This window comes from Pelmatolapia mariae, linkage group LG3_W (genome assembly GCF_036321145.2).
Source record: "Pelmatolapia mariae isolate MD_Pm_ZW linkage group LG3_W, Pm_UMD_F_2, whole genome shotgun sequence".
Taxonomy (NCBI): domain Eukaryota; kingdom Metazoa; phylum Chordata; class Actinopteri; order Cichliformes; family Cichlidae; genus Pelmatolapia; species Pelmatolapia mariae.
In genome coordinates this window covers 45,058,267-45,085,722 of record NC_086229.1, presented here as the reverse complement: position 1 = coordinate 45,085,722, position 27,456 = coordinate 45,058,267, and the positions used below count along the sequence as shown (strand labels likewise).

Here is a 27,456-nt window from a genome sequence, read left to right as displayed (position 1 = left end):
TTACTTTCAACTGTTTCAGCAGAAATGAGAGACGATTATGGGAAGACATCTGGAAAAAAACAAATAAACAAAAAATAGTTGCATTCGCTTCCCTTAAATTCTCACATCACCTGACACTTCTTCCTATAAAACCCACAGATTTAACATTTTACAGTAAATACCACAAAATCCTCCATAGACTACAGAAAAAAACAAGAAGCTGTACTATGTAAAAAATGAAAAGATATAAAAATGATACCTTGTTTCTTTAAAAACTCACTTTAAACCTTTGCCACGGCTGTTAACAGAAAAATTTTCAGTAACTCACCATTACACTTTGCTACTCTGTGTGCTTTGCATATGATGTCAAAGCTACTTAAATTTTTTGTGATTGTTTACTATTAACACACAAGCAGCAATGGTATTGTAATTTGACATCAGCCTTATAACAGGATTTCTAAAGGAATTTCCATAGACAGAGGAAAAGCAGCAGCTTCTTCCAGAATTTCACGATAATCTCTGCAATCCAGTCACATTTAAGCCCAGATGATAGGCCACTCAGCGGTGGGCCTGCTGGTGTGTTTTGGATCATTGTCCTGCTGCATAACCCAAATGAGCATTTTTCAATTTTAAATGTGTAACTTTAACATTTGTCTCCATTTTTTCCATTGTTTTTTTTTTAGTTTTCCTTGTTTTTTTGTTTGTTTGTTTTTACATACGTATGTATGAGATCCATAACTTCATTTTATATATTTTTCTCTTTTACTATATTTCTGTTTTTGATCTTTTTTACTTTCTTTTACTCAGCTGCAATGTGAATATTTAGCCCATTTCTTTCTCAGGTTTTGGAAAAAGATGAAAACTGAATTGGCTATAAATAATTCGTTTTTAACTTGAATCATTTGATATGAATTCAAATATGACTGCATTAAGTGAATACTGAAGAAAACCTAAAACATTATGTGTGTTTTGAACTTTGCAAACAGGCTTGTTTTGATCGAACCAACCCGGCTGTGAGGCAGCTGCTACACCGAGATCATCCTCACCAGCATTTATAACAAATGTATTAATGTCTGTTGTGGATAGGCGTAGCTTTGGGTCACGTGGTGCCGGTAAAAGTAATAGTGATTGCTATATCACCTGTTCACGGCCTGAGGGAAATTTTGTGAATGAGTGGGTGATGGGGGAAGTTGACTTTTGCTGACCGCTCAAGCTTAGAATGTTTTTGATCACTGCTTTCCTATGGATTTTAAGGATTTGATAACAAATAAAGGAGTTTTTAACCTGGAACTTTAACTTACGTTTCGAACAGCGGGCGCGTCAACATTATTCCCCTATTCAGCTGCTCGGCGACTCAAAGGCTTGACAGTCGCCAATAATGTCTGATGTGTAAAGTGACTCATGAAAAAACAATACTGACGTAAAGTGCTCATATTCTGCACATACAAATCCTACCTGTGCAAGAAGGCAGGACCGCAGCCAGCAGCAGCAGAGGGCCACACAGGGAAGAGACACAGAAAAAAGGCCTGTTGGATCCACAGGTTTTAGAAAAGAAAAGTCCGCTAACTTCTTCCATGCTTCCTCTCCAGAGAGCTTACTGAGGCAAAGTGACGAGCAAAGATTTGGACTACCCCATTTCAGGACATGGGTGGGGAATTTCGTCATACTGCCGGAACGATCATTCTGTTTATCCAGACACAGCGTTTTTAAGTGGGAGAAATAGTTCGTCTGTCCTCTAAGTCACTTCTACTTCATTTTAAGCGTCTGAAAAAGAAGCCAGATGGACTTCTTTAAGTTTTCTGTAAGTCCTGTTGCCTTTTCAGGATCTTTATATGTGGTGTTATAGTTCTTAATACAATGAAATTAGTGATAACATGATCATTGAAGATTCAAAAATTAATTAATTTGTGGTGTTTTTTAAGGTCACTTATCACCAGTGAAACCTTTGAGTTGCCTAACTTGCTTTAACCAGAATTAATGATCAACAGCTGTAGATTCACAACAACTTTTATTATTCTTAACATTACAGTTTGTGTTACAGGTGTGTGTGTTTATATCAGAATGTCACAAACAGTTACATGATACATGACGTGGTTTTCACTGTCACTGCTGTCCGTGTCGGAGTTTTACTTTGGCTGGAGCTCAGCCAGCTTCATACTCACATGCACAGCAATCCAGGTGATAATAATAGAAATTGGTGACATTGGTTCCAAGAACAGTAACTAACAAGTTAAAACAGCAGTATTACATAATACAATATATTACAAAAATCTAAAACTATTACAGAAAGCTTTAATAAATACATATCCCAATATATTACACAAAATGAATGTGGATAAAGTTTGAATTGAGGTGCCTCTGTTATAAAACCGTATTACTACCTATGATGATAATCAAGAAGGGCAGATATTGTGACAAGCTGAATGATTCAGTACATTAAAATGACAACTTTTACTGTATTTAAAAACAAAAACTATCAAAGAAGTATTTAAAACGTTGGTGTGTTTATAAAATGCAATGCATTTCTATAAAACTCACTTGGATAGCATCCTGAAATAAATGACAAATCAGTTAACAGGAAATTCAGCTGCAATAGCGAATATTTGGAGAACAACTCCCGCCTGACTGACAGCATGAGTCCGTTTCAAACGCCGGCCTCAGATATTTTTTTGTTTCATTTATCTCATTATGAAACGTTCCTCATTTTGTTTCAGCTCCGATCTCCATCAGCGGCTCTGAGTCTTCAGAGATGGTGTTTCTGTGCTGAACACGTATACTGCCTCTAATAGACCGACGAGTGGACGAACGGCGAAGAGGCTCATGTGGAGGAGGAATGGACAACACCGGAGGAGAACTGCTGTCGTCACTGTTTCTTTTCATCTTGCGGCTGGTGTCCAGATGTGATGAATCTTCTTCTGTGGTCTGGGAGGAGCAGACAGATGTTGTCAAGCCCTCTGGTCTGGGGTTGCCGTTGTTCTGAGGTGACTTTGGTGAGGGTGGGATCGTGGGATTTGAGATGCTTGGTGAGGATTCCGAGTAATTTGTACAGTCCCTTGTCTGGATGACCGGACTCTGCCTTTCATCATTCGTATCATAATTATCGAGACTCCATTTTTGTCTTCTCACTGTATGAACACAAAAAAACCAAATATAGTTAGCATCTGTTTCATTCCTGACATTTCATTGTTCTTATTACACACACACAAACTGTTATCACAAACTAAAATCCAGGTGCTTGTTACCATATGTATATTTTTTCCTTTTATTTTTTATTAAATTTAAGAATTTTTTGCTTTTCCATCACTTATTTGATGATTCATTGAACTGAATTAGCAGTTTAAAAAAACAAAGCCTATAAACTGACTTACCAGGGCAGCTGTGTTTCTTCACTAAATGCACAATACATGAACAGATGACCGTGGCTGTTAAGGTGGTTAAAACTGTAATTACAATGGTTACAGTGAAGGATCCCTGGTATTCATCTGAAACGACAAAAAAAGAGATTAAACCTGAAAAAAGGGATAAAATTTCGATAAAAGAGGAGGACACCTGCATAATTTCATAGCTGCTTTATCAGCACATTTTACCACTCAATGAATGTTGTGTGTCTGAATAGCTAATGGATAGTGAGGCATAGACACAAGTATAAGGTTTGTGTCCGGCTGATCCAGGTGTTTGATTAAAGCTACAGAGTACCTGGCAGGTAAATCTCTGAGTCCCTCGTCTGATGTATCTCCGGCTGGTGGACCCTGCAGGTGACCCTGGGACCAAAACACACACATTTACATCTTATTCAAAATGTGCACCCATGGGGTTAGCGTTAGCGAATTTAACAGATTAATTCTAAATTCTTGAGAAGGCATCTGTTGAAAGATGTAATTACACACTAATCAATGTATATTTACAAGTACAACTTTTTTGAAGTAAACAAACTAAATGATCAAGATAAAACTTCTCAAACACATCGCTCAGAATATAAACTTGTGGTAAGTTTTAAATTGATATTAAACCTGTTGGTAGCAGTCTGCAGAGACACTCTTCCTTTGACCGTGAAGCATCGTGAAGACTCTTCATCTCTCTTTGGGTCTTCGGCACTGATCTCATTTCCCTGATTGTCAAGAAATCTAATCTTAGGCTCAGGGAACCAGCACTTAGCTTCACATTGCAGAGTCAGTCCACCTCCAACACCAGGAACAACTGAGAGTTTTGGCTCAGAAACGGCACCTGCAAAAATATTCATTATTCACATTGTGGCCTTTCCAACCAACAGTGTTATAAAATACATCAGTGTGGAAACCTTATACAGATAGATAGATAGATAGATAGATAGATAGATAGATAGATAGATAGATAGATAGATAGATAGATAGATAGATAGATAGATAGATAGATAGATAGATATCATTAAAGAGACCTGCAAAAGTAAGTTATTTAGGTTGTTGTCTGTGACCAACATCTCAGTTCAAATGTTTATAGAAAACTGTGGGAAATAATTAAAAAATCTCATCTGAGCTTTAAGAGAGAGATACATAACTAAATAATCTGCATTTGAACCCAAGAGAATCTTTGTCACAAATGATGTGGGTGAAAATGCCCTCTGTTACTGCTGCTTAGAATAAAGAATGAAATGTGTGAGATGAACTTCTCAGGGTGTTTAGAGAAACCTAAACATGTGCAGATCTCCAAAGTGAAGAAAAGGACTTTGGGGGGGATTAAATGCAGCTCTGATCTTTGAGTGGACGTACCTACAAACAGCTCCAGTGTTGTGATTACTTTTTTCTTCTTCCTGATAATTGCACACTGGTATTTTCCATTGTCGCTTATCTGCAGGTTGGATATCACCATTGACAGGTTTCCGTTGTGAAGTTCGTGCCTGATGAGGTTTGTTCGGTACCGAAACACTGGATTCTTCATCTCGAAGGTCTCACACCCATCTCGGTACAGGAAGGCAATATCTGGAGGTAAACCCTCCCTGGTCCACTCGACTGTTGGGACGTCTCCACTAGGGGTGATGTTGCAGGGCAGGAGGACAATTTCACCTGCAAAAGCCACGATCTTTGGTACCACAATCGCTGAGGGTTTTTCTGTGAATAATAGAAATAACAAAACACGGAGGAACTAATTACTGTGTTTATTCAAAGAACTGAATCTACTAAAAAAAAAGTTTGTGTGTGTGCAGCAGCAACCTCACTATTGTTTTATGCTTTAAAACTTGCTCAAAAAGCATTAATACAAACATCAGGTCTCATCACAACTGTTTATTCTCACGACACAATATAATCCAGCAAATCTGAAGTTTTCTTCTGTTTGTGAAAACTGTGAGACTCGCACAGACTGTGTTGTAGGTCAGTACTAAGCCTTATGTGTAATTTCATGTATATATTTGTAATAGCTAACCTCTTCACCACAGATTACCCAACCAGGAGTCTCTGTGGCTGAAAAACGAGGTCAGTGTAGAAATGCAGCCTACTGTCGCTATTGTGGCAAATTAATGCTGGTTACAAAAGTGTGTCAGTCCCCACAGACTGCCACATTTACATGCCCAACTTTACCATATAATAAAAGGATGTTTTCATCCGGTATATAGCGACAAATTACAACACTAGCTAAAGGTGCTTTAGAGTGTAAGAAACTGGGATCTGGTTCCACAGAAGGGCGATCTGAAAGCTGAAGGTGCTGCCTGCTCATTCTGCTTTAAATATCAGACGAACCACATGTCTGAGAGCGATGTTAATCTGTTAGTGTGATGTGATGTCTTTAAGATAAGATGTCTGTTTTGTCTGAAATAAGGAGGAGACAGTTTCGGTCTCTGTGGATAGTTTATCCCTGCATAATGTCAAACGAAAAATCAGACAAAATGTCATAATAATTTTTCCAGCAGCATACACCCAGTTAAATACTCCCAGACAGGTAAAACGTCATGCACAAATACACTGAAACATTTCTGTGTACATGCAAGTAGTAAACTTTCTTCAATTTTTGTTTTGTTCCCGTTTTTATAGCATGAGCAACAAAGGAAATCCTGTCATGTGAGGCAGACTTCTTAAACTTCCTGCATAACGTGAGTCAAATAAATGCAGAACAAACATTTGTAGGCACCTTTGGAATAAAACTGAGGGACAGTTATGAAAACACATTAAAAACACACCTTTTTTTTAGCACAATACATAAAAACCACACTGTTAACCTCTGCTGCAACCGTGACAGCAAAATTCCCGATAAACGTACACAAAAAGTACTCTGGAAAAAAAAAAGTTACTGTACGGGTGTCACGCATTGCGCATATTGATGTCACAGTAAATCGCTGTATTTTGGAACCTGTGGTCATTTGCTGTTTTACACGTAAACAACAGCAGCAGTGTGATTTCCCTGCTGACTCCGGTCAGTGCTCTACAACAGGATGTCTGAAAGAATGGTCCAAAAATAAACTTTGGAAGTGAGTGAACTTCAACATGAACTGAGAATTGAGGAACTGGGTGTCAAGTTGAGTCATGTCGGTCAAAATGAACATCCCCTAAAAGTTAAAATGAACTGCAACATTCAGACTGTGAGAAACCTTTAATAATATCGCTCAGCTTTTCAATTTTAAACACAGAGCAGCTCTTTAAATGACTGACACAGATTTTGAGCTTTAGTTCGGCACATGTTTCCTCAAAATGTAAACAAATAGCCTCCACGTGCTGAACATCCTGCTTTTATCGTCAGATCTTCGATGGAGAATAACACAGAAACGTCAGTAGCAAAGACATTAAAGGTAGACAGATATGCACTTTTGCAGCGACTCTGTGTTAACATTTGTAAAGTGACTCGCTGAAAACATAAATCCATAAATCTCACCTGTACAACAAGATGAGGACAGGACAGCGGCGAGCAGGAACAGGCGGACAAACCACGGCGACCTGTTCAAACAGGCATCAAAACAAACTTTGTTGACTTCATCCATGGTTCCTCCTCAGAGAGCAGCTCGACACAGATGAAGCGGAACAGTTTCGACTGTAGTAGTTCACTCGCAAACCGAGAAGAAGGCGGGATCAGGGCCATGTGAGAATTGCATCATGCAGTCTGATAACTTTACACATTTATAGCGCTTAGTAGATCAACAATCAAAGGACTTCCTCTTATACAGGTAGGTTTCCTTACATCATCTATTATAAGCTCATTAATAATCATTAATTTGAAATTAGCTTATAATGCTGGATGGTATAGTGCTTTTCTACTATACCTGACTACTCGGAGGCTGTATACAGTACAATATGACTCATTCATCCATTCACACAGTCATACACGTAACTTTTTTTAACACCTAAGTGCTTTCTGTATTTCTGTCTGCTTTCTGTTTTAACGCTGGTTCATCCCTTGATTTTGGAGCCTCATAATACTTGAATGATTTATAGGTCAGTTTTAAGGTCAGAGTTTCTTATAGTTTGCACATCTCTTGTTGACCAGTGTGCTGCGACTAAAGGAGATGTCCACATTTTAACTGGCTTATGAACATGATACATTTTCTATTATTCCAGAAAACAATTATTGATTCAATCTCATTAACATTATACCAGTGCAGCTGTTCTGCTATCAGCAGCTTGAACGTACAGTGTGAGGCTTTAATTGAACTCACTGGCAAAGCCCTGTGCAAACCATGATTCTGACTCTGAGGTAAATCACTGCTATAAAACAATACAGTGAAACTGAGCGAGTGAAACTGAAATAAGAAACTGCAAATTACAGCACACACAACCAGCTTATGTAGCAAACTTCATCATTCACAAGGCTCAAAAACAAGAGGTCAAGGGATTTTAGTGGAAAAAAGGTAGTGTTAGTGGAAAAAGTGGGACATTAAGTTGTGTTTTTATGTGATTTTGTCATCCTAAAGAAGGCAAGGAAGACTCTTTTGTGTGTTTCATAAATCAACATAAATTAATTAAGATTCATGTGTTTGATTATATCGGCAGATAACTGGTAAACGTACAGTAAAATGATTTAAACAGCAGGCAAGTATTGTGAAAATATTGCGACTTTGGAATTATAAAGTGTTTATTTTTAAGCTCCTCTCAGCAGACAAGCATGGGCATACAGATATGCTTTATAGATTAAAAACAACTGTCAGCTTCACGGAGGATTCAAACCCAGCACCTACTAATAAAAGTCAGCTTGGTAACCAACACAGACACTGAAACACTGAGAAGTGTGACACCACTTTTCTCTCTCACACATTTCTCTATCAGCTAATTAACAGATGCAGTTAATGTTGATTTTTTAAAAGTACTGTATTCATGGTTACAGTTGTGTTGTGTAAAACAACTAAAACAAGGTTGGTTGGCACACAGAGAATGAAGGGGCACGTTTAAATAATATAAGTATTTAATTTGCAGCAGAAAAGGTTAATATTTCAACCAAATAACAATGTGTATCATGTTAGTGTGTAGAGTATGTTGAGTGTGTGTCTTTCTTGCCCTCAGTGTCAGCCTGACATCTACTGGCAATATCGGCTTGGTGTCCAAAATGCCACTGAGGTCCAGCTTTAATGTCCACTGAGGACTTTTTGATGGGCGGTCATAGAAAGAGAGATGTTATTGTTACCTTATTACTACTGCCTTTAGTAAGGTGCCATAAATTCATTTTCTGACATGATGCTAATAACAATTTAAAAGGTGTCCCTTTGATTTTTTTGAAGTGCCATAAGTTCATTTTCTACTTAATCGTTGGTTAATTGTTATTTCCTGGAGAGGACTGATCATATAAGACTGTGAGTCAGACCAAATCTCACCCTTTTTAATGCATTTTATACTAAATACCTTCAGTGGGCTCATTGTTTTGTCCCTCAGAGACAGCTGTCAGGAATAACTGAACGGTGTAGCCAAGAATAAAAAGAAATTTTAAAAAACAATTAAACTTTTTTGACAGTCCAATGTCACCATAGTGGTGAGCAGGGACTCTGTGAAGGACTGCTGTAAAAACCCTACTGAAAACTCCAGAGAATGTCTTGTGTCTTTATTAGATTTAGTTTTGGGTCCTTTGTGGATTGTTGTGAATCAGGAAGCCTCATCAAGCTGTCAGAAAGACGGTGGTTTAGTCCTTAATTGACTCCGCCAACCTGAGTGTTTAAAGCATCGTATGAAAATCTGTGAATGAGGTTTACAATAAAACTTTATGTTAGAGATTCCTGTTTATTTTTCTTAAGTTCTGTAGTTTCCAGCACTCGTACAGCACCTGTCTATCTCATATAGTGTCCTCCTTCCTCTTGAGACTGTGCCGGGAGACGCAGAAAATCTTCTGGGACTGGCGTGTAATAATGTGCCATTTTGGAGGAGCTCAACTACCTTTCAAACCTTTGCAGAGTCCTAACATCTCCAAAATGTCAGGAGTAGTTAGTCATTACAAGAAGTGTTGGAACTAAAAATCAACATTGTTGGATACTGTTTGTCCATGATTTGGACAGCCCAGTGTGTGCTCCCGACGCAAGGGAAACTAATTCTGTCGCAGACCTACCTTGGCACTTGTGCAGGTGAAGCCAAAGGGAAGATATGCTTCACCATATTTTCTAGTATTTGGCTTGGAATGAAGTTGGTTTGGAAACATATTTGGTGAGGCTTCATCTCCTGCTTTGCGTTTGTGTGGGAGCCCCGTCAAAAACCTGTCAATTATGCTAGCAGTGTCCAAGCGTTCTTTTTTTTTTTTTCTTTTCATACCGCGCCCCCCCCCCAAGGGGGCAGGCCCCACACTTTGGGAACTTCTGGGTTAAAAAGTGTCCCTTTAATTTTTTGGAGCGCTGTAAAAACAAATGTTTAAAAAAACTAATAAAACACACAGCATCCTTAGTCTCTAAATGGGATGTGACAACACCAAATGTGGAAGACCTCAATTCTTGCAGGATCAAAGATGATCAAGTGTTTGCTCCTATTAATATAATAAAACTTCAAACTTTTCATTCTTCCTTCCACAGCCAGCAAAGCTTTCAATAATATCCTGCTCATAGACAGGAAGCACTCTGGTTTTCTTTAGTCTCCTTTTCATGCACAAAGACTGCAGCACGATCAATTTTTTAACAAATGTAACTTTTATACTAGGAAACTGTACAAAACTCCACCAGTCAAATCTCTGTAATGAAACACAAATGCAAAATAACATCATTTATAAACATCACATTAAAGAGAAAAGTGCGAAACAACAAGAATTTAATTCCCAGCAAAAAAATCCCAAGAGTGAAAAGTAAACACTTAAAGCATCTGTGCTTTCCATCATAGTGATGAAAAAACTGTAAGGCTGAAGTAACAGAGGCTCTGAATATAATTCACAATTTCTTATTATTGTAGGTCTTTACTTTACAATATAAATGGTAAATGGCCTGTATTTATATAGCGCTTTACTAGTCCCTAAGGACCCCAAAGCGCTTTACACATCCAGTCATCCACCCATTCACACATACATTCACACACTGGTGATGGCAGCTACATTGTAGCCACAGCCACCCTGGGGCGCACTGACAGAGGCGAGGCTGCCGGACACTGGCGCCACTGAAAGGTCAGAGGGCCCTCTGAAGCACCTTGAGGCAATCTGTTGTTGTGATTTGGTGCTTTATAAATATGAAATTTAATTGCATTGAACTGCGACATTCACTGTGGCTCAAGTAAAAAATATATATACACCGGTAGTAGTAGTGGTAAAATGCTATTCATTTTAAATTTTTACATTTCCTATGGCAGTGCTTGCCTTAATTTGTTCGTAAAGTATGAACAAACTGTATGGAAATGGGGTTAAATCACTCATTTGTGTGTGAAACACACATACACACAACAGATTTGTGTCGACATGCTGTTAATAAACTAGTAAATGAGGGTCAATCTGACCCATAAACTGTGACTGAATGTGAGCGTCTTGCAGGAATAGTGGTGGTCAACAAGCACTTAATCCAACAGGTGTAACTGAGAAAATACTTTAAAAAAAATAAAGGTCTGTGCAAGTTAAGACTATCAAAACAAGTGTTTATAACAAGGTTATTTCCCCAACTTATTGCAAGTTTCTGTTTTATAAATAGACTGCACTAAAACTTTTCTTATAAGCAGGCTTGTGTAGTAGGTATTAAAATATGGATCACTCTCAAGCTGCAAAGGTTTAGAGTAAGCTGCTCTGATCTTTGCTGCTCAAAGCTGATGATTCAGCCGGCTTTAGAGGCTCAGTGGGAAGAATTCTGTACACGTACGTTACTAGGGCTGTTCGATATAACGATATATATCGGATGACGATATAAAAACGTCTATCGTTTCATTTTACGCTATCGTTTGTTTCGTGGTGTCGCAAAATAAACTGTTTACGTCAATATTTTTTCATCGTTTTGATGGTCACTGTAGTGGCTATATTAATTTCTTAAAGTTCTCTCTTTCTCTTATATTTTATATAACCACACTACGGACGGACAAGCGCCTGTTTTTATGCGGTGTGGTTAGCAACAACGATGGTAACAGCATCGCATGTCCGCTTGTTTATGTTCCACATAAACTTTTCACAATAAAGCTCAAGATCCTGTTGAGACTTTTCAAAATAAACTGAATCACGTGAAAGAGCAGATTATTTACGGATGAGAAGTAAAACAGAGCCGCCAGGTGCTAAAAAATAAACCTGAGACTAAAACGTTAGAATAGGCTTTGCCCCGCAGCACGCCGTGTAATAAATACTCACAAAGAAAACGGCGGCCGTTACAACTTATGTCTAAAAATGTATCGTTTCATGCATCGGGTAAAACACGCAGCTGGAAACACTTCCCGCAAGACGAGCTGCCCGAGAGTCACAGAATTTACAGAAAATGTTACATTTCTGTGATTTATATCGTTATCGGGACGATAGAATTCTTATATCGGGATATGAGATTTTGGTCATATCGCACAGCCCTATACGTTACTTTTCCTTTTTTCTTTTTCAAACCACCCAAACTCCCATCTAACTGACAGCTTTTACTAAGATTCAGTCACTAACCTGAGATGTTTTGTTTCATTTATACAAATATAAAAGCTGTCTGATCACATTTGGTTGTCCCTCTTTATCCAATCAGCGGATTTTCGTCTTCTGATAAATCTGCCAGGACACCGTAGGGGTTGTTGGAAATGCCCGAGAGAGTATTCCTGCGTGGAGACTTTGCAATGACATTACGAGACCGTTTCTCAGACAGACTCGTCGAACGGGGAAGAGGTTTGTCTTTTGAATCTGGAGGATTGAATGACGCAGCACCATTAGTTATTGAGACAGCAGAACTGCTGCCGTGACTGCTTCTTCTCATCTGTGGGCTGCGTGCTGGATTTTGTCCTGAAGCGACAGGACTGTTGTTGTTGGCTGAGGATGCTGGCTTAAAGGGCTTGCTGTGGTAGGGAGACTTTGGTGGGGGTGGGATGTCACGCTTTGAGGTGCCTGGTGAGGATCTAGGGTTATTTGAGGACTGGCTGGGCTGTTGTGTTGGACTCTGCCTGGATTTGAGGTCATTCAGCTCTTTAGTTAATTGTTTGATTAACTCATCTTTCTCCGAGCTCGATTTTTGTCCTCCCACTGGATAAACACAAAAACATACACAGTTAGCACTTTCTCCACACAAAGACAAAAGTTAGTGAATGAAAAAATACTTAGTAATAGTTAAACATAGAGCCAAAAAACTGACTTACCAGACAAGTAACCTCTTATGACTAAAAAGAGCGCAAGAGCACAGATTAGTGTGAACACAATGAAGGTCGTCGCAACAGCAGTGCTTATGATGATTCGAGTGGAGGACTTCATGCATTCATCTGAAATGATTTTTTAAAGAAGATCAAGCACGAACAATGGGATTAAAAATAAAAATCATAGTTTATTTTCTAAGCTGCTTTTAACTGAAATGTTACCACCAAAGGTTTACATATCAACACATAGTAATATAAATATAAAAATATGACCTGAACTTTACCAAGTTTGATAATAATTTAATTACAAAACACATGTCTTTATTTATTTAACAAAAATAAGACAAAATGCAAAAGCAGTCTGTGGGAAACCAAAGTATGCTCTTAATGCCTTCATAGGAATAAAGAGGGTAAGCAGCCAACTGCTCCTGATCAAACGCACTTGATTAATTGTTTGTGAGCAATAAAGGTTTGCAGGTCTGGAGCATCCAAGTGTGTGCTAACACAATGCAACAACTCTGCCACGAGTAGACATCCCAGCAGATTCACCCCAAGGTCAGACCGATGCAAAAAAAAAAAGGACTCCAGCAATGATCTTATTGAGGCAACTGTTGTTTATCATTAATCTGGGATAGATTAAAAGGCCATTTGCAAATAAACTTATTTCCTAATTCGACAGTGCAAAAGATTATTGACAAATGGAAACAGTTCAGGACAGCTGCCAGTCTAACAGGAGTAAACGTCCCTGCAAATTCACCCCAAGGTTCAGATGGTATAAACTGGGTCATGCAAAGGGATAATGATCCCCGACACAGCAGCAGATCTACCACAGAATGACTGAAAAAGACAAGACGTTGCAAAGGCCCGGTCTAAGTTCACAAACCAAACTGACTCAAATGCAGTGGTGGGACTGTAAGACAGCTCTGGATATACAACTGACACAACGTAGTGAAGGAGAGCAGACCAAAACTCCCCCACAACAGTGTCAGACACTGATAAAGTTATACGAAGAGCAATTACACCAAGTTATTGTTCTAAATGTGGTTTATAAGCTACTGATTCATGGACTGTATGTTGTTTCACGCTGCTTATGAATCTTAATTTCTGTTAACATGTCATGTTGCTGTTTATCTCTGGTTGTATTTAAATACTTTTAGAAATATTAAAATAAATAATTAGAGACTGTTTATGTGCAGTCCGTATACATGAGGCCACAGCAGTAATGCAAAGTTAGAAGATATATTAACAATTTATAAATGTTTGTTTCTTAACATCCAAAATATAGTTAAGATTGATGGTTATTTACTGAGATTCAATAAGTAATAGTCTAAATATTAATTTTTTATTCATCGTGCTATATTCTTTGTCTCACTAAACAGCTGGATGGATTATAAAGCACAGACATTAATAATAATGTTTGTAATGCAGCTGATCCAGATGTTTGTTAAAGCTCTGGTGTACCTGGTATGTAAATCTCTGACTCCCTGGTTGTGTTTATCTCAGGCTGGTGGACTCTGCAGGTGACCCTGTGATCAAAAGACACATATTTAAGATTTATTCCTTTGTTTTTTCTAGAAAAATAAGAGACTGTGTACATGAAAAATCTTCTGAAAAACATATCCCACTTAGCCTAACTAACTAAACCAGATTAAGCCATTCTCAGAGATCTTTTAGAATATAAATTAAATTCAGGCTTGAAAATTAAAATTGAATTGAAACCTTTTGGTAGCAGTCTGTAGAGCAGGGGTCGGCAACCCTAGGCACGCGTGCCACCGTTGGCACGCGAAGGGTTAACTGATGGCACGCACGACCATAGCTGGACTGGCCATCGGGCATACCGGGCATTTGTTCGGTGGCCCGATGATTTTTATTTTTTTTTTTTTTGGTGGTGGATTGGCCAGACGCTGGTCAGTGTGTAAAAATAACTCAGTTGTTTGGTGGTGGCTATGGCGGAGCTTCCACAGATTCAGTAAAATTAACAAGTGGTGGAGGCCAGCAGGTGGATGAGGGAAGGGGAGGCAGGAGGAGGAGAGACCCAAGGCAGCCGCCAGTCGGAGCGTCAGGTGAACTAAACTTCAGGTAAGAAGTTATGACCTGCAGTCTATCAGATATAAACCAAGTTTAGGTGTAGTTTATTTTCGTTGTGCTGACTTTTTACAGTCAGTTACAATAACTCGTACTGCGTGCTAGCTAGCATGATGGAGTTTATATACTGCTGGGCGGGTGCTGTGATGTTACTGATAGTGAACTTTATTTTATCCATAAGGTTAGTTAGTAGAGTTGCCAACCGTCCCGTACAAACGGAATCGTCCCGCATTAAGAGAAATTATTACGCGTTTCGTGTTGAGCTGAGAAGGAACACAGTTTGTCCCGTACTTCAGCCAGGATGGAAAAAGACACAAAGCTGGAGTTATTCTGTGTCTTTGCTGCACAGCTGCTTCTTCTTCTCCTCTCATTCTCCCCCCTCTCTCTCCTGTTGCTACTTCAATCATGAAAATGATCAATGATCAGCTGATCAGCTTTTCTCTCTTGTTTATTTATCGCCCACTTTGCGCCACAAAGAGGAAACCAGCGGATGTCGCACTAAACAACAGCAGCACGTTTAAGCTTGATCAGCTGTTGTTAGAATTTATTTAATATTAATTTCTAGTATCAGCTGATGTTTGCTGGAGCCACAGCTGTAAAGCTGCTGGTCATGATGGTTTGTATATGTGGTGAGAGGGAAACGTGCAGATGAAACCAGGAGATGTCCTTACTGAATCATCAGAGCTCAACAGGTGATGGAGAAACAGGTTTACCTTTTAGGTGACATGAATGAGTTGAAGGGAAGTTATGAACTGTTTCTGAAAGACAAATAAAGACCAAGCTCCTTTTCTATGTAGCTGACAGCTGGTAACTGTGCAGGGGCGGGTCTAGCAGTTTTGCCAGGGGGCCAGGTAGGGCATTAACAGGGAAAGGGGAGCACAAAGAAATACTTTCTTATTCTCATTTAAAATGTCTGGCTGTTATTAAATAATTATCTGAAGCTTACAACCAAAGTTTTTATCTGAAGTAAAATGAATAGAAATCATACATTTACCAACAAGACAGTGTACATCACTGTCACAACAGCGTTTGTTTTCATTCAAAGGCTTTATGGCTTTAATATCTGGGGGGCCGGTCTGTAGTCAAAATGCATCCATAGACTCGAGACACAATGCATTTTTGGGACTTTCAGGTGTATGGACCAATGTTTTATTTTCTGATCAAACCAGAAATCTTTGATGAGCAGCTAGATTTGTCTCGCATTAACTGGCTGAGTTAATGCCAGTTAATGCAACATCGAAGTAGCTGGAATCCATAGATGCGAGTGTTCATGGAGCTGCATTTTCATGTGCTGGACATCACTACCTGACAAGTTTAACTGTCTTCAGAACACTGCAGAGGCCTTATTAACAGTATTTGGCTCTACATATCTGTGTGAGCAGATTTTCTCTCACATGAGTGTCCTCAGGTAGCCGTCCGAATGCTGGACACTCGGAGACCTGTGTCTCTGAGTGGGAGACCAGAGATCACATTAACATGTGTGTCTCTGTATTAACAAACATGCCATATTGGCCCAGTTTATTTTTCTTATCATTGTTGTGAGGAGACCATAAATAGCATTTGTATTTTCTGTTGTACAGTTCATTTGCTGTTATGGAGTTCTTGTTATGAATAAAAAGTGTCTTTGTTTTGTTTCAAAATAGCTGATAACTATTCGCTGATAGCTGCCAACATCTGCAAACAAATATAATTCTATAAAGTGGTTCTATATAATGTGTAACTGTTAATATAGAGCGTTATTTATTGCTAATGCAATCATATGGCATACTGACTTCTGAGGAAATTTTAAATGGCACTCGCCCTCAGAAAGGTTGCCTACCCCTGCTGTAGAGTCACTCTTCTTGTGACTGTGAGGCACCACTGGGATTCGTCACCTCTCTTTGGGTCTTCAGCACTGATCTCTTTTCCCTGATCATCAAGAAATGTAATCAGAGGCTGAGGGAACCAACACTTAGCCTCACACTGCAGAGTCAGTCCACCTCCCTTATCTGGAACAACTGAGAGTTTCGGCTCAGAAACAGCACCTGCAAAAGTAAGAATTATTCAGGCTGTTGTCTGTGACCAACATCTCAGTTCAAATGTTTATAGAAAACTGTGGGAAACTATTAGGAAATCTCATCTGAGCTTTAAGAGAGATACATAACTAAAGAAGCTGCATTTGAACCCAAGAGAATCTTTGTCATGAATGATGTGGGTGAAAATGCCCTCTGTTACTGCTGCTTAGAATAAAGAATGAAATGTGTGAGATGAACTTCTCAGTGTGTTTAGAGAAACCTAAGCATGTGCAGATCTCCAAAGTGAAGAAAGGGACTTTGGGGAGATTAAATGCAGCTCTAAACTTTGAGTGGACGTACCTACAAACAGCTCCAGTATTGCAATGACAGTTTTCTCCTGTCTTCGAATCGCACACTGGTATTTTCCATTGTCGCTTGGCTGCACGTTGGATATCACCATTGACAGGTTTCCATGGTGAAGTTCATTCCTGATGAGGTTTGTTCTGTACTGAAAGACTGGATTCTTCATCTCAAAGGTCTCACATCCCTGCCGGTACAGGAAGGCAATATCTGGAGGTAAACCCTCCCTGGTCCATTCCACTGTTGGGACGTCTCCACTAGGGGTGATGTTGCAGGGCAGGAGGACAGTTTCACCTGCAGAGGCTACGATCTTTGGTACATTGTTTGCTGAGGCTGCTGTTCCTGTGAAGAGAAAAAGGCATAAAACATGGAGTAGGTCATTACTGGGTTTTAAAAAGAGTTCTCCTAACACCTTTTATCTGTGTAGCAACAATATCGTTACTCATCACACAAACCTTTTTATTCAATTTAAAGCATGCACATTTATAGGGTGCAGCTTCTTATTAGTAACCCAGAGGATAACATATTACTCATACATAAGAGGCATGTGTTTGTATGAGTAATCCCTGTGGCTTCAGACGCCGCTAAACACTCAGTTTCAGGCAGTTTCTCTGCTTGGCTCTGTTTGATGTTGGAGAAAACTGACTAAAATAGATAAAGACGCTGCAAATAAGGGATATTTTGTGTGGAAAGGTGCTAAAAGACCTCAATAACCAAACCATGAAGATGAAACTCAAAATAGTAAACCCTCTTTAACTTTTTTAACTAAAAGAGGGACTACAAATCTACTAGTACCGCCCCCTACACATGAGAAAGATAAGGGACCACCAATCTGCTCTAAACACATTAGAAAGAAAGGATGTGGAAATGATCTTTCAAGGGTTGTCTTTTTCTCTGGTTTGTAAATCGTTAAAGCGATGTATAGTCATGCACATGTGCAGTGAGAATACGAAAAGTACATTTACGTCTGTTCGATGTTGACTACTTCTGCACTTTTGTCCTTGTGAAACTGCTGAACTCTCTGGAGTTGCACAAGTCTGTCTGCACGGCACAATCACAAGCTGAGCAGAGACAAACATTTACAGCTACCTTCCACTTGTTCAACAGAACGGGGAGATGGGATGCAACATGAGTAATATGACAGGTCACGTTTAATAGGAAGGGGGAGGGGTGTTTACCAAACATGCCACTGATATACTCTAAACATCCAGTGAACTTGACCCTGAAATCTAAAGGATAAAACTCAGGCAGTGTTTCAGCAACAAACACATGTTGTTAAGTCAACATTCAGAGCAAACACTGTCTAACTGTCCTGCACACGCCCATAAAAACCAGAGCAGTCACATACCTACAGTACAAGGTAGTACAATGTTTTTCTATATTGTTATGGTGTCATTGTCCTTAGGATAAGCTCATCTGTATTTAATCATATATTGAGTTTATGTTCTTATTATATTTGTTCAATCTGCTACTAAAACAATGTTACTTTCTAATCTCTGCGACTAATAAAGACTTTACCATCTTATCTTTTCTTATCTTATCTTAATCGGTTTCACACTTGGCAGCAAGAACTACAAACAAACGTTTATGACACATTCAAATCCGCTTAACACGCTGTGACACGACCTTAAACAGCTGTTCATGCTGGGAAACCCTCCAGTCTGACGGGATTAAAACAAAACGCCAAACCAAGTTGGGCCACATTCCCCCAGGGGAAGTGAAACTCTCCCTGCCAGTCATCGAAAGCTAAACACTTCCTGTTTTTACCTTTTAATCTTTTTGACAAATGCAAGCGTCTGCTCACTGAAGTCGACGCTTTTAACACATAATAGACGACACAAGACCACACTCGTGTTAGCAGAACCAGCAGGGACAGACCTTTAAGGCCTTAAAGCCCGACTTCACAGTCGTAACTTTTAAACGCAGGCCTGTGAGATCGTTATCTCAGTTTCTCAGATATACCGACTTCTCTTTTCGAAACATAGCGCTGTAGTCTCGCAATTATGGGATGTTTTATGATCTTATAAGTTGTGTCTTTTTTCTCATATACTAAACAGGAGATAGGTTTTTCCAGCCCTTACCTTTCCCTCCCCCTTTTACACTCCTAAGTTACATTGTCACTCCTCAATAATAACCTACATTTTGCCTGCATTTTTGGAAAGCTACATCGACTTACGCATTAACAATTCATTTTTTACTTTGTTCGGTAATTCCATCTAATGAAAGCTTTCCGTGAATCAACAGAAGTGCGAAGAAACCTTAAAAACCTGACTATTCTCTGACAACTTCTGCCTTCTGAACGGGCTCGTTTTGACCGAACAGCTGCTGCACGGAGATCGTCCCCGGCGGCTTTTATAACAAGTATATTAATGCCTGGTTTGGAAACTGGAACGTGGAAAAGCCATCCACACCCGAACCACTCTTGTACGGTGGCCTTTATCCAAATCCTACCTGCGCAAGAAGACAGGGCGGCGACGAGCAGCAACACGTTTATACACATGGATGAAACGGAAAAAGTGACCTGCTGGATCCACGGGATTTAAAAAAAAAGAGGGGAGATAAAAAAAAAAAGGTATAAAAGGCCCCAAACTTTCTTAAACTCTCCCGTATAACCTCTCCAGGGAAGAGCCTGAAGCAAAATAGCGAACTACGGTTTGGCAAAGCAGGAAGTAGGAGGGTCGGTAAGAATTTTATCATACATTTTTAAATTGTATTTATTTATTGCTGCGTTTGGGAGATTTGAATCAATGAAGTCCGTTGAAACTATTTAGAAAGGCTTAAATTAAAATACAAAAATTAACTCGAAACTCAACTGACTTCGTCTGCTGCTAATCAGCTGACTGAGGGAGGCGGACCGAAGGCTCGTTGGCTGCGGGTCAGACACCGGTCAGGGCGGGTCAGTACCGTGCAAAAGTCTCGGGCCACTCCCCTCGTTTCTTTATATTTTGTTAGGAAAATATGAAATGGGTGAAATGGTGAAACACATGAAAACACACACGTAAAACAAACAAAACAAAAAGGCTTTGCGCAAATCTAAAGAACTTGAAAGTTAACCCTCTGATGCATGAATTATGAAAGCCTTGGTCAAGATTTTTTTCTTAAGTGCTTTTATTCTTCTCAGGACATGAAAAAAAATGTTCAACTCTTTTTTTCCCAAATATATGTTTTTTTATAAAGTTATAAACTTGTCCACTCCAGTGGACTACATGCGCCCGAGCACTTAGCATGAAATACTGTAAATTTACTGTAAAAATGAATTACCTTGTGTTTTATTGTAAATATACAAACACTTGTTTGCTTGTATCCTTTGAAAAACATCTCAGCAATTTTTTGGAACTTTCAACTCGTATAGCCCCAATGTTTGGGCGTAAATAACAAAACCAGTCAACAGTCCTAGCTGTGAATCCTACACCTGAATATGGCAAACTATCTCCAACAAGAGAAACATTTTTGAGTCTACACAGTTCTATAACGATGCAGGACAGTATTACATCCACATCCAAAAAATGAAAAAACACTCGGATGTACCACCTCTTGTTTCGACGTCTGTGGGGGTACATTGCCAGACATTGGTCAACAAGATCAACCCAACCCATGTGTTGATTGTAAAGGGCCACAAAGAAGGGCTTTTGGACCATCATCATCTTTTTTTCCTTCTTGACCCATCTGTTGGTAACACTTTAGGGGATTGGCCAGCACAGGACGAGACCATGTGGATGACAGAACTGTCGAACCAGGAACCTCAGGCTATATGACAGGCTATAGCCTGTCATATAGCCTGAGGTTCCTGCTCTCACCCATACCTTCACTCCCTGGACTTATCACTGGACTTATCACTGAACTCACTATCACTGCACTCATCAATGAAATCATCATCACTTGAGCTGGATGGAATTTCCTGGACTATTCTGTACGCTGCCTTATTCTTTGCTGCATTTGAAGTCTACAAAATATGATAAAATAATTATTATAGTAACTCAAACTACAGCTGGTCTGCACAAAAATATATATTTTAAATGAGTAGCTTATAAATTTAACAATTATACGCTTACTTATAACCAAAACAGTCCCAAGAAACAGTGAAACAATTTATGACTTATGTTAAAAAAATATAGTGGGTAATGCATGATGTCCACTTCAGTGGACACATGGTTAATCGTAGTTTTCTACATATTAGACATAACAATTTCTTGTTCCAAACAGATAATATCCTTCCCTAGATGTTACTGCATATCATCATATTTTTTTTACCTGTTGGGCTCTTTTAGTTTAAAACAGGCATGTCCAAAGTCCGGCCCGCGGGCCAATTGCGGCCCGCGGGCCAGTTTTAATTGGCCCGCAAGTAATTTTATAAATTGAATAGAATATGGCCCGCACTTCAGCTTTTGCTTGAGTGTATTGCACTTCTTAGTTTTAACACCAGGGGGAGCTGCTGTTGATCAAGGCAGTTGCTCCACCAAAAAGGAAAATCACAGAAGAAATTTACCCCCAAGTTACTAAACATGGCAGAACTAAAGTGCGAAAGATAGAAAGTCAATGCAGAAAATTTCAGACAAGGTGGGAGAGTGAATATTTCTTCAAAGAATTCAAGGGGAAGTGTATCTGTTTGATTTGCACTGAAACTGTGGCAGTTATGAAAGAGTATAATGTACGACGTCATTATGAAACCAAACATCAGGCCTATGCATCCTACACTGGTGCTGAGCGAGAGCAGAAATTAAAGCAAATGCTAGCTGTCCTGCAGGGTCAGCAACAGTATTTTTTTCGTGCTCAAATTGTCCAGGAAAAGGCTCCAATAGCAGCTATGAGGTCGCCCAACTCATCGCAAGACATGGCAAGCCTTTTTCAGATGGAGACCTCATAAAACACGGCCTCGTTAAAGTCACCGAAATAATGTGCCCGGAAAAAGTGCAGGACTTCAACAACGTCTGCATGTCAAGAAATCCAGTTGTGAGACGCATTGAAGACTCGTCAGCCAACATTAAACTGCAACTGTCTGATAAAGCTGTGCTTTTGATTTTTACTACATCGCATGCGATGAAACCACCGATGCCACAGACACCGCACAGCTGCTAATTTCTTTGCGGGGAGTGGACACTTTAGGTGAGTAAAAATATATTCCACAGTACCCGTGTGTTAATGTGCAAGTACACATGCTTCAAATATCAATAATGTGCATTAATTCTGTCACTACCCTGCTTTTGCGCACCACTTTCTTATATGCGTTTTTCTTGTTAACACACAGAGTACACACCGCTGTGCACAGCGCACGCACACGCAAAGTCAGCTGATCTCATCTGATGCAGATCTGCTCCTTGGTCAGGTGACATTTGTCCGGATTTTTGCCACGAGTGGCGTTCGATCAGCACTGCAGCTGGATGGCCCGATTTACATACCCAGCGCAGCTGATACTCACCAGAATAATTTACTAAAATTATATGGACTCCTGTTATTAAGTCCAGTTCAGTCTGTTAATGCTGATAATCGTTTCAAACGAACGTTAATAGTTGTGTTGCTAAGTCTAAGAACTTAAATAACAAACTTGAAATGTACCCGTCCCATTTTCCCCTTTATTGTTTTTTCTCTGTGCTGTAAATCTTCTGTCTAAGAAGAAATCTGAGGCTGTTGTTCTGAGAATGAGCTACCAAAGCTTTTTCTGAATAAATCAATAAAGATCCATTTATGGAAAACTGTGATGAAGGCAGTTTTGTCTTTAATTATATTCAACAATATAACACATTTGACCACTTTTAAATGATTTTTAATACAGTAAAGTTAAGGTTATATACCTAATTTCTAGTAAGTGGCCCAGCCCCTCCTATATTTTTATGTATGTGGCCCTCAGCGAAAAAAGTTTGGACACCCCTGGTTTAGAAGGATTGACAGAATATGCCAGCAGTGGTCGGCAGGGGTGACAGTTTGTCTGCCATCTTTGATTCAGAGGAAATTTACTTGCAGTTGCACTAACTGAACACTGAATTGACCTCAATAGAGTATGGCAGCAGAGAGCACTCTAAAGGCTAATATGCAGTTCCACTATAGAAACCAATGCATTAAAGAGATATGTACGTTTTAGTAGCTGTCCACTCCAGTGACCACTATGCATCAGAGGGTTAATATTTAGGATAACCACCTTTATTCTTCAACACAGTCTGAACTATCTTTCTTCTCATTTAGTTTAGTAGTCTTCAGTAATAGTTCTCCAGGCATTCAAAGCTCTTCTTTAATAGATGGCTGCTTTTTTAGGTTCTTTGTCAAGATGACCCACACTGCTTCAATAAAGAATCTCTGGGCAAGTCAATCTATGATCGTGTGTTTTTCGGTCCAGGTTTACTTTTTCTCCATTGAGAGTTTTTGAGATCATTGAAACGAAGTTCCATTTACTGAGTATAACTCCGAAATGACAACACAGGCACGGCTTCTTCGAGACGGGCGCTTCGCTGCTTTTATTGAACGCCGTGAAAACTACAAACATAAAACACAAAGGCTTTAAGCGCTTCAGTCTATCAAAGGTAACACTAGTGATTTAACAACAAAAAATTACCTCGTGGCGGCCTGCCACTTCGGAGGTTCTAGAAGAATACCTTTACAGTTTTGCGCATTCTAAATGAAAACATAACATAATTAGAACACCATACATTACAAATTTTCCCAATATTACAATACAGTTATAGCAAATAGCAAATACCTTGTACAGCTGGTATACTAACCAGACCTTTGCAGATGGCTCGCTGCACTCCTTAGTGTGATTATTAAACGTGGGCTCACAGGCTATAATATCACGCCCAAACCTCGCGATAATAGCGGTGTAACAAAACTTGTTCTTTGTGACAAGATAAACATGTCTCCTATACAAGATAAACGCACCTTTACAATATTCCACAGAAATATACAAGCAACAACATTAACTGCTGGAACCATCTATCAAAGGTCTTATACATAAGCCACTTCTGTGACACTTACACTGAGGGACCCACTGCTGCACATCATCTGTGAGGCTTTGCACCCCTGATGATCCACCAGGACAAACTCAGCAGTGTGTGAGGAAGAGGAGGAGGAAGAGCCAGCAGCAGCTGACAGATGGAGAGAATAGACAGACTGTTCCCTGTTTGTGAAGGACTGCTAGGAAAGTTTAACATAACTAATTATCTGTCCTGAATCAGTCTTATTAGGTAATGTTCAAATAATTTGATCATTCCAGTGTTTTCAGTGTGGGAGAAAGTACTCAGGGCCTTCAAGTTACACACTATGAAAGGCAGCAACAAGTTTAATATTCAGAAACCTAAAGTATGTATCAGCTGCAGAATGGAGCTAAAAATAAATGTGTGTTTCAGTTCTATGAAGCTTTGAGTATTTTGGATTAGTAGTACTGCTGTGTTTGTTTCATCATATTGCTGTAATTGTTTATATTCTTTATATATTCTGAGGTAAGTTGATCTATAGTGTTACATCATTTGAGTGAAGATTTAAGGTGATAGGACATATAAACAACTGCAACTTGAATCTTTACTGAAGCTCAGTATTTGACACACAGTTCACTCACATGAATTTCACTCACATGTGCTGTACCAGTGTATCTGCGTATGTGATGTGACAATAGAAGTGATTTGATTTGAGAGTTAAAACTCACTGCTGTAATAACTTATAATGATTAATATAATAACTATAATATTGGCCATATCATATTTACACTGACTTTAGTCTCATGTACAACATTAAATAATTGTTATTTACTAGCTAATCTTAAAATCCAACAATCATGTTTTACAGTCCTGTGGTCTCAGCCTCAGATACTTATTAAATCACACAAAGCTCATGTAGAAACAAACAAACAACAAACAACATTTCTGTCAATCACACGTTTCCAGCTATCGTGGTTGCTAGGCAACCTGGGCAGCGCGAAGGAGGCTAGACCGTCCCATTTCACAAGCCTCGCACTTCCGGCCTTAGGCTGCGTACTTTAAGGCTGCAGACCCTGAATTGGGATACAGCCAGAGAGCATCGTTAAGGAGAAGTCTCTCGTGGCCAATCAGAGAGCTGCCATGGAAATAAGAGGGCTGGAATCACTGTAGGACACAGAGAGCACCGTTATGGAGCTGCTTCAGCTGCTCTTACCTGCGCTCTTCCTCGTGAGTGTTCTGAGGGGAGTATGCCATATGTGAAAGTGATGTTAGGAGACTCGTTTGTTCTTCCTGGAAACTGTGAGAGTGAAGAAGGGGGTACACTTCGCCAAATACAGCCGCAGTCCCGGGATGTCGCTGCGCACCGACACGGAGTTTGTCCAGTAATCTTTTTTTTCCCAGCAAACACTGTGAAAAACTAATACAAAATGAAAACACAGATACGCAGTGTCCATATTTTCGTCTTATACACGGAGTCCTCAGTCTCTGGCGGAATGCGTGCTTAATTGAACACCCGCCAAAAGCATGCGTGCCACAAGCACAACTCTCAGGTCCACCAGTAGGTGGCGACAACACAACATGAAACCATTTTAAGTGCCTAATTTCGAACTTGAAATGTAATTATTATGTGACTGCAATGCAACAGCTACGAATACTTTAAATTGTATTTTGTATTTTATGAATATTTACGTTGTCAAAAGAAAAGTGTCTTTCAATCAGTGGTTTGTTGTGCAGATTATTGACTAGAGCGTTTGTATAAATCACAAAAGAAAATATTCCCAAATCAATGAACAATGACCAAAGAGGATTTCTGATTAAAGCTTTAATTTACTGTTTTTATTTAAACTTCTGTCATTTTATGTTTGCATGATTAGCATTTATTTGTATGTATGTAAGTGAATAAATAAATGCATTTCTTACAACGCTCGTTTCTTCTGTCACTACAGCAGCAGTCCACTCCACAGTGAGTCAGGCTGTGACGTTACTGTCAATCCTGGAGCCAAGTAGGTTGAAGGTGAAGACGCTGGGACACTTTCTGATTCTCTCTGCATTTGTTATCATATCTCTGATTTGTCTGTGAGGGGTTTTCTCTTGCCGTGGCACTCCTTTTGCCATCTTTCGACTCTTTATCCTTCTTCGTTCCTCAGCTGCATGTTTCTGGCCTGCTGTGTGTGGCAGTGCTCATCTCTTGGCTTTGTTCTTTGCAACGACAAAAAAATATCCGCAGTCTAACCGGTTCGTCAAGATAGATAACGGCACGTTAGGGGGAAAACACTCGTGTGTATAGTCCAACACGGGGAGCGTGGTGACGGAGGAGAAAATCACAGGTATTAACAGGTCAGGGGTTCTTCAATGGCGTTAATTAAAGCGACATCCAGACTACGTTATTCAAACCAACATGTCATTTTGCAATATCGCCCAGCCAAGTTCAAACATATATCCAACTGTATGCTTCTGCCTGAAGCAGCCAGAGCAGAACAATGATGATATCAGAAAGAGAAAAAACACGTGTACACTTTACAGAAACTGTCGATCTGACCCGTGGCCATTTGTTGCGTCCTTTCCTCTCTCTTTCTGCTTTTTGTGTCTGTCACTCTTCACTGCATCTATCAAACAAAAAGCAGAAAAAGATAGATAGATGTAAACATGGTAAGGTGAATACTCTTTGAAAACTCATACTTCAAATAAAGATGTCTGCTTACTTTATTTGTGTCACATATCTTCCTATTGTTTTTCAGTCTACTAGAAGTCGTTGTTTGTTTGTCTGCTGTGACGTCTGTGAATAACTCTTTTGCACTAGCAAAAAGAAACTCGTAAATCCTGTGATGTGACAGATGTCACAGCCTCTTGTCATCGCTCACATATGTCATTAGAACTAAGGCCAAGAGATGTAAACATAAGGTTTACCAGAGCAAAGAGGTGAACGGCGCTGTTTTAAAACATAATATTTAAAAAAATATATCTACAGCAGATTTTAAAAAAGTGAGAATTAATACATTTTAATCTGATCCCAGTTTTGATAAGCACAATATACAAAACATATTTATTTACCTTGAATATGACTTTTTTTAGTAACTTGTTCAAATAATGCTAACGAATTATTTTACCTATATTATTTTAAAATTGCCATACATGTAAAATAATGAGTATAGGTTAATAAAAAAAAACATTATTTTGCATTTTTGTAAAATACTGTTTTACTGAGTTTTTTTACTTTTTGATGTACGCACAGCCTTTTTATTGCACATAAGGATGAGAGCGCGATGGTAAAGGGAGATTGCTCCGGTACAGATTCAACAGCAGTATAATGTTAACGCAACTTGCAAGCACCGGCACAGACAGGATGCTAACGCTAAACTAGCCAGGAATCCAGATTGATGTTAAAGCTCAGTAAATGCTGATACCAGAGCAGCAACGTCATAAAGTGATTTGCTGTAAAAGCAGACGCTGCTGAACTTTCACAGGTCGAAGAAATGAACTTTTAATCACGTCATCTAG

The 27,456-nt window shown here is 39.3% G+C and overlaps 2 protein-coding genes across 2 annotated transcripts; both read right to left on the bottom strand.

The window, feature by feature from the left end:
* Window positions 1-2,000: 2,000 nt before the first annotated feature.
* Window positions 2,001-6,952, bottom strand: LOC134616608 (butyrophilin subfamily 2 member A1-like). Its single transcript, XM_063461510.1, has 6 exons — window positions 6,817-6,952; window positions 4,725-5,063; window positions 3,990-4,203; window positions 3,676-3,740; window positions 3,348-3,461; window positions 2,001-3,104 (listed from the first exon to the last, which is right to left on the bottom strand). Exons 1-6 carry the CDS (start codon window positions 6,920-6,922, stop codon window positions 2,680-2,682), a joined length of 1,263 nt encoding a protein of 420 aa, XP_063317580.1. The 5' UTR covers window positions 6,923-6,952; the 3' UTR covers window positions 2,001-2,679.
* A 3,033-nt stretch (window positions 6,953-9,985) lies between these two features.
* Window positions 9,986-19,694, bottom strand: LOC134616601 (butyrophilin subfamily 3 member A2-like). Its single transcript, XM_063461497.1, has 6 exons — window positions 19,508-19,694; window positions 17,057-17,398; window positions 16,522-16,726; window positions 14,079-14,143; window positions 12,624-12,743; window positions 9,986-12,510 (listed from the first exon to the last, which is right to left on the bottom strand). The coding sequence occupies exons 1-6, from the start codon at window positions 19,554-19,556 to the stop codon at window positions 12,011-12,013; spliced, it is 1,281 nt and encodes a 426-aa protein (XP_063317567.1). The 5' UTR covers window positions 19,557-19,694; the 3' UTR covers window positions 9,986-12,010.
* Window positions 19,695-27,456: the final 7,762 nt, after the last annotated feature.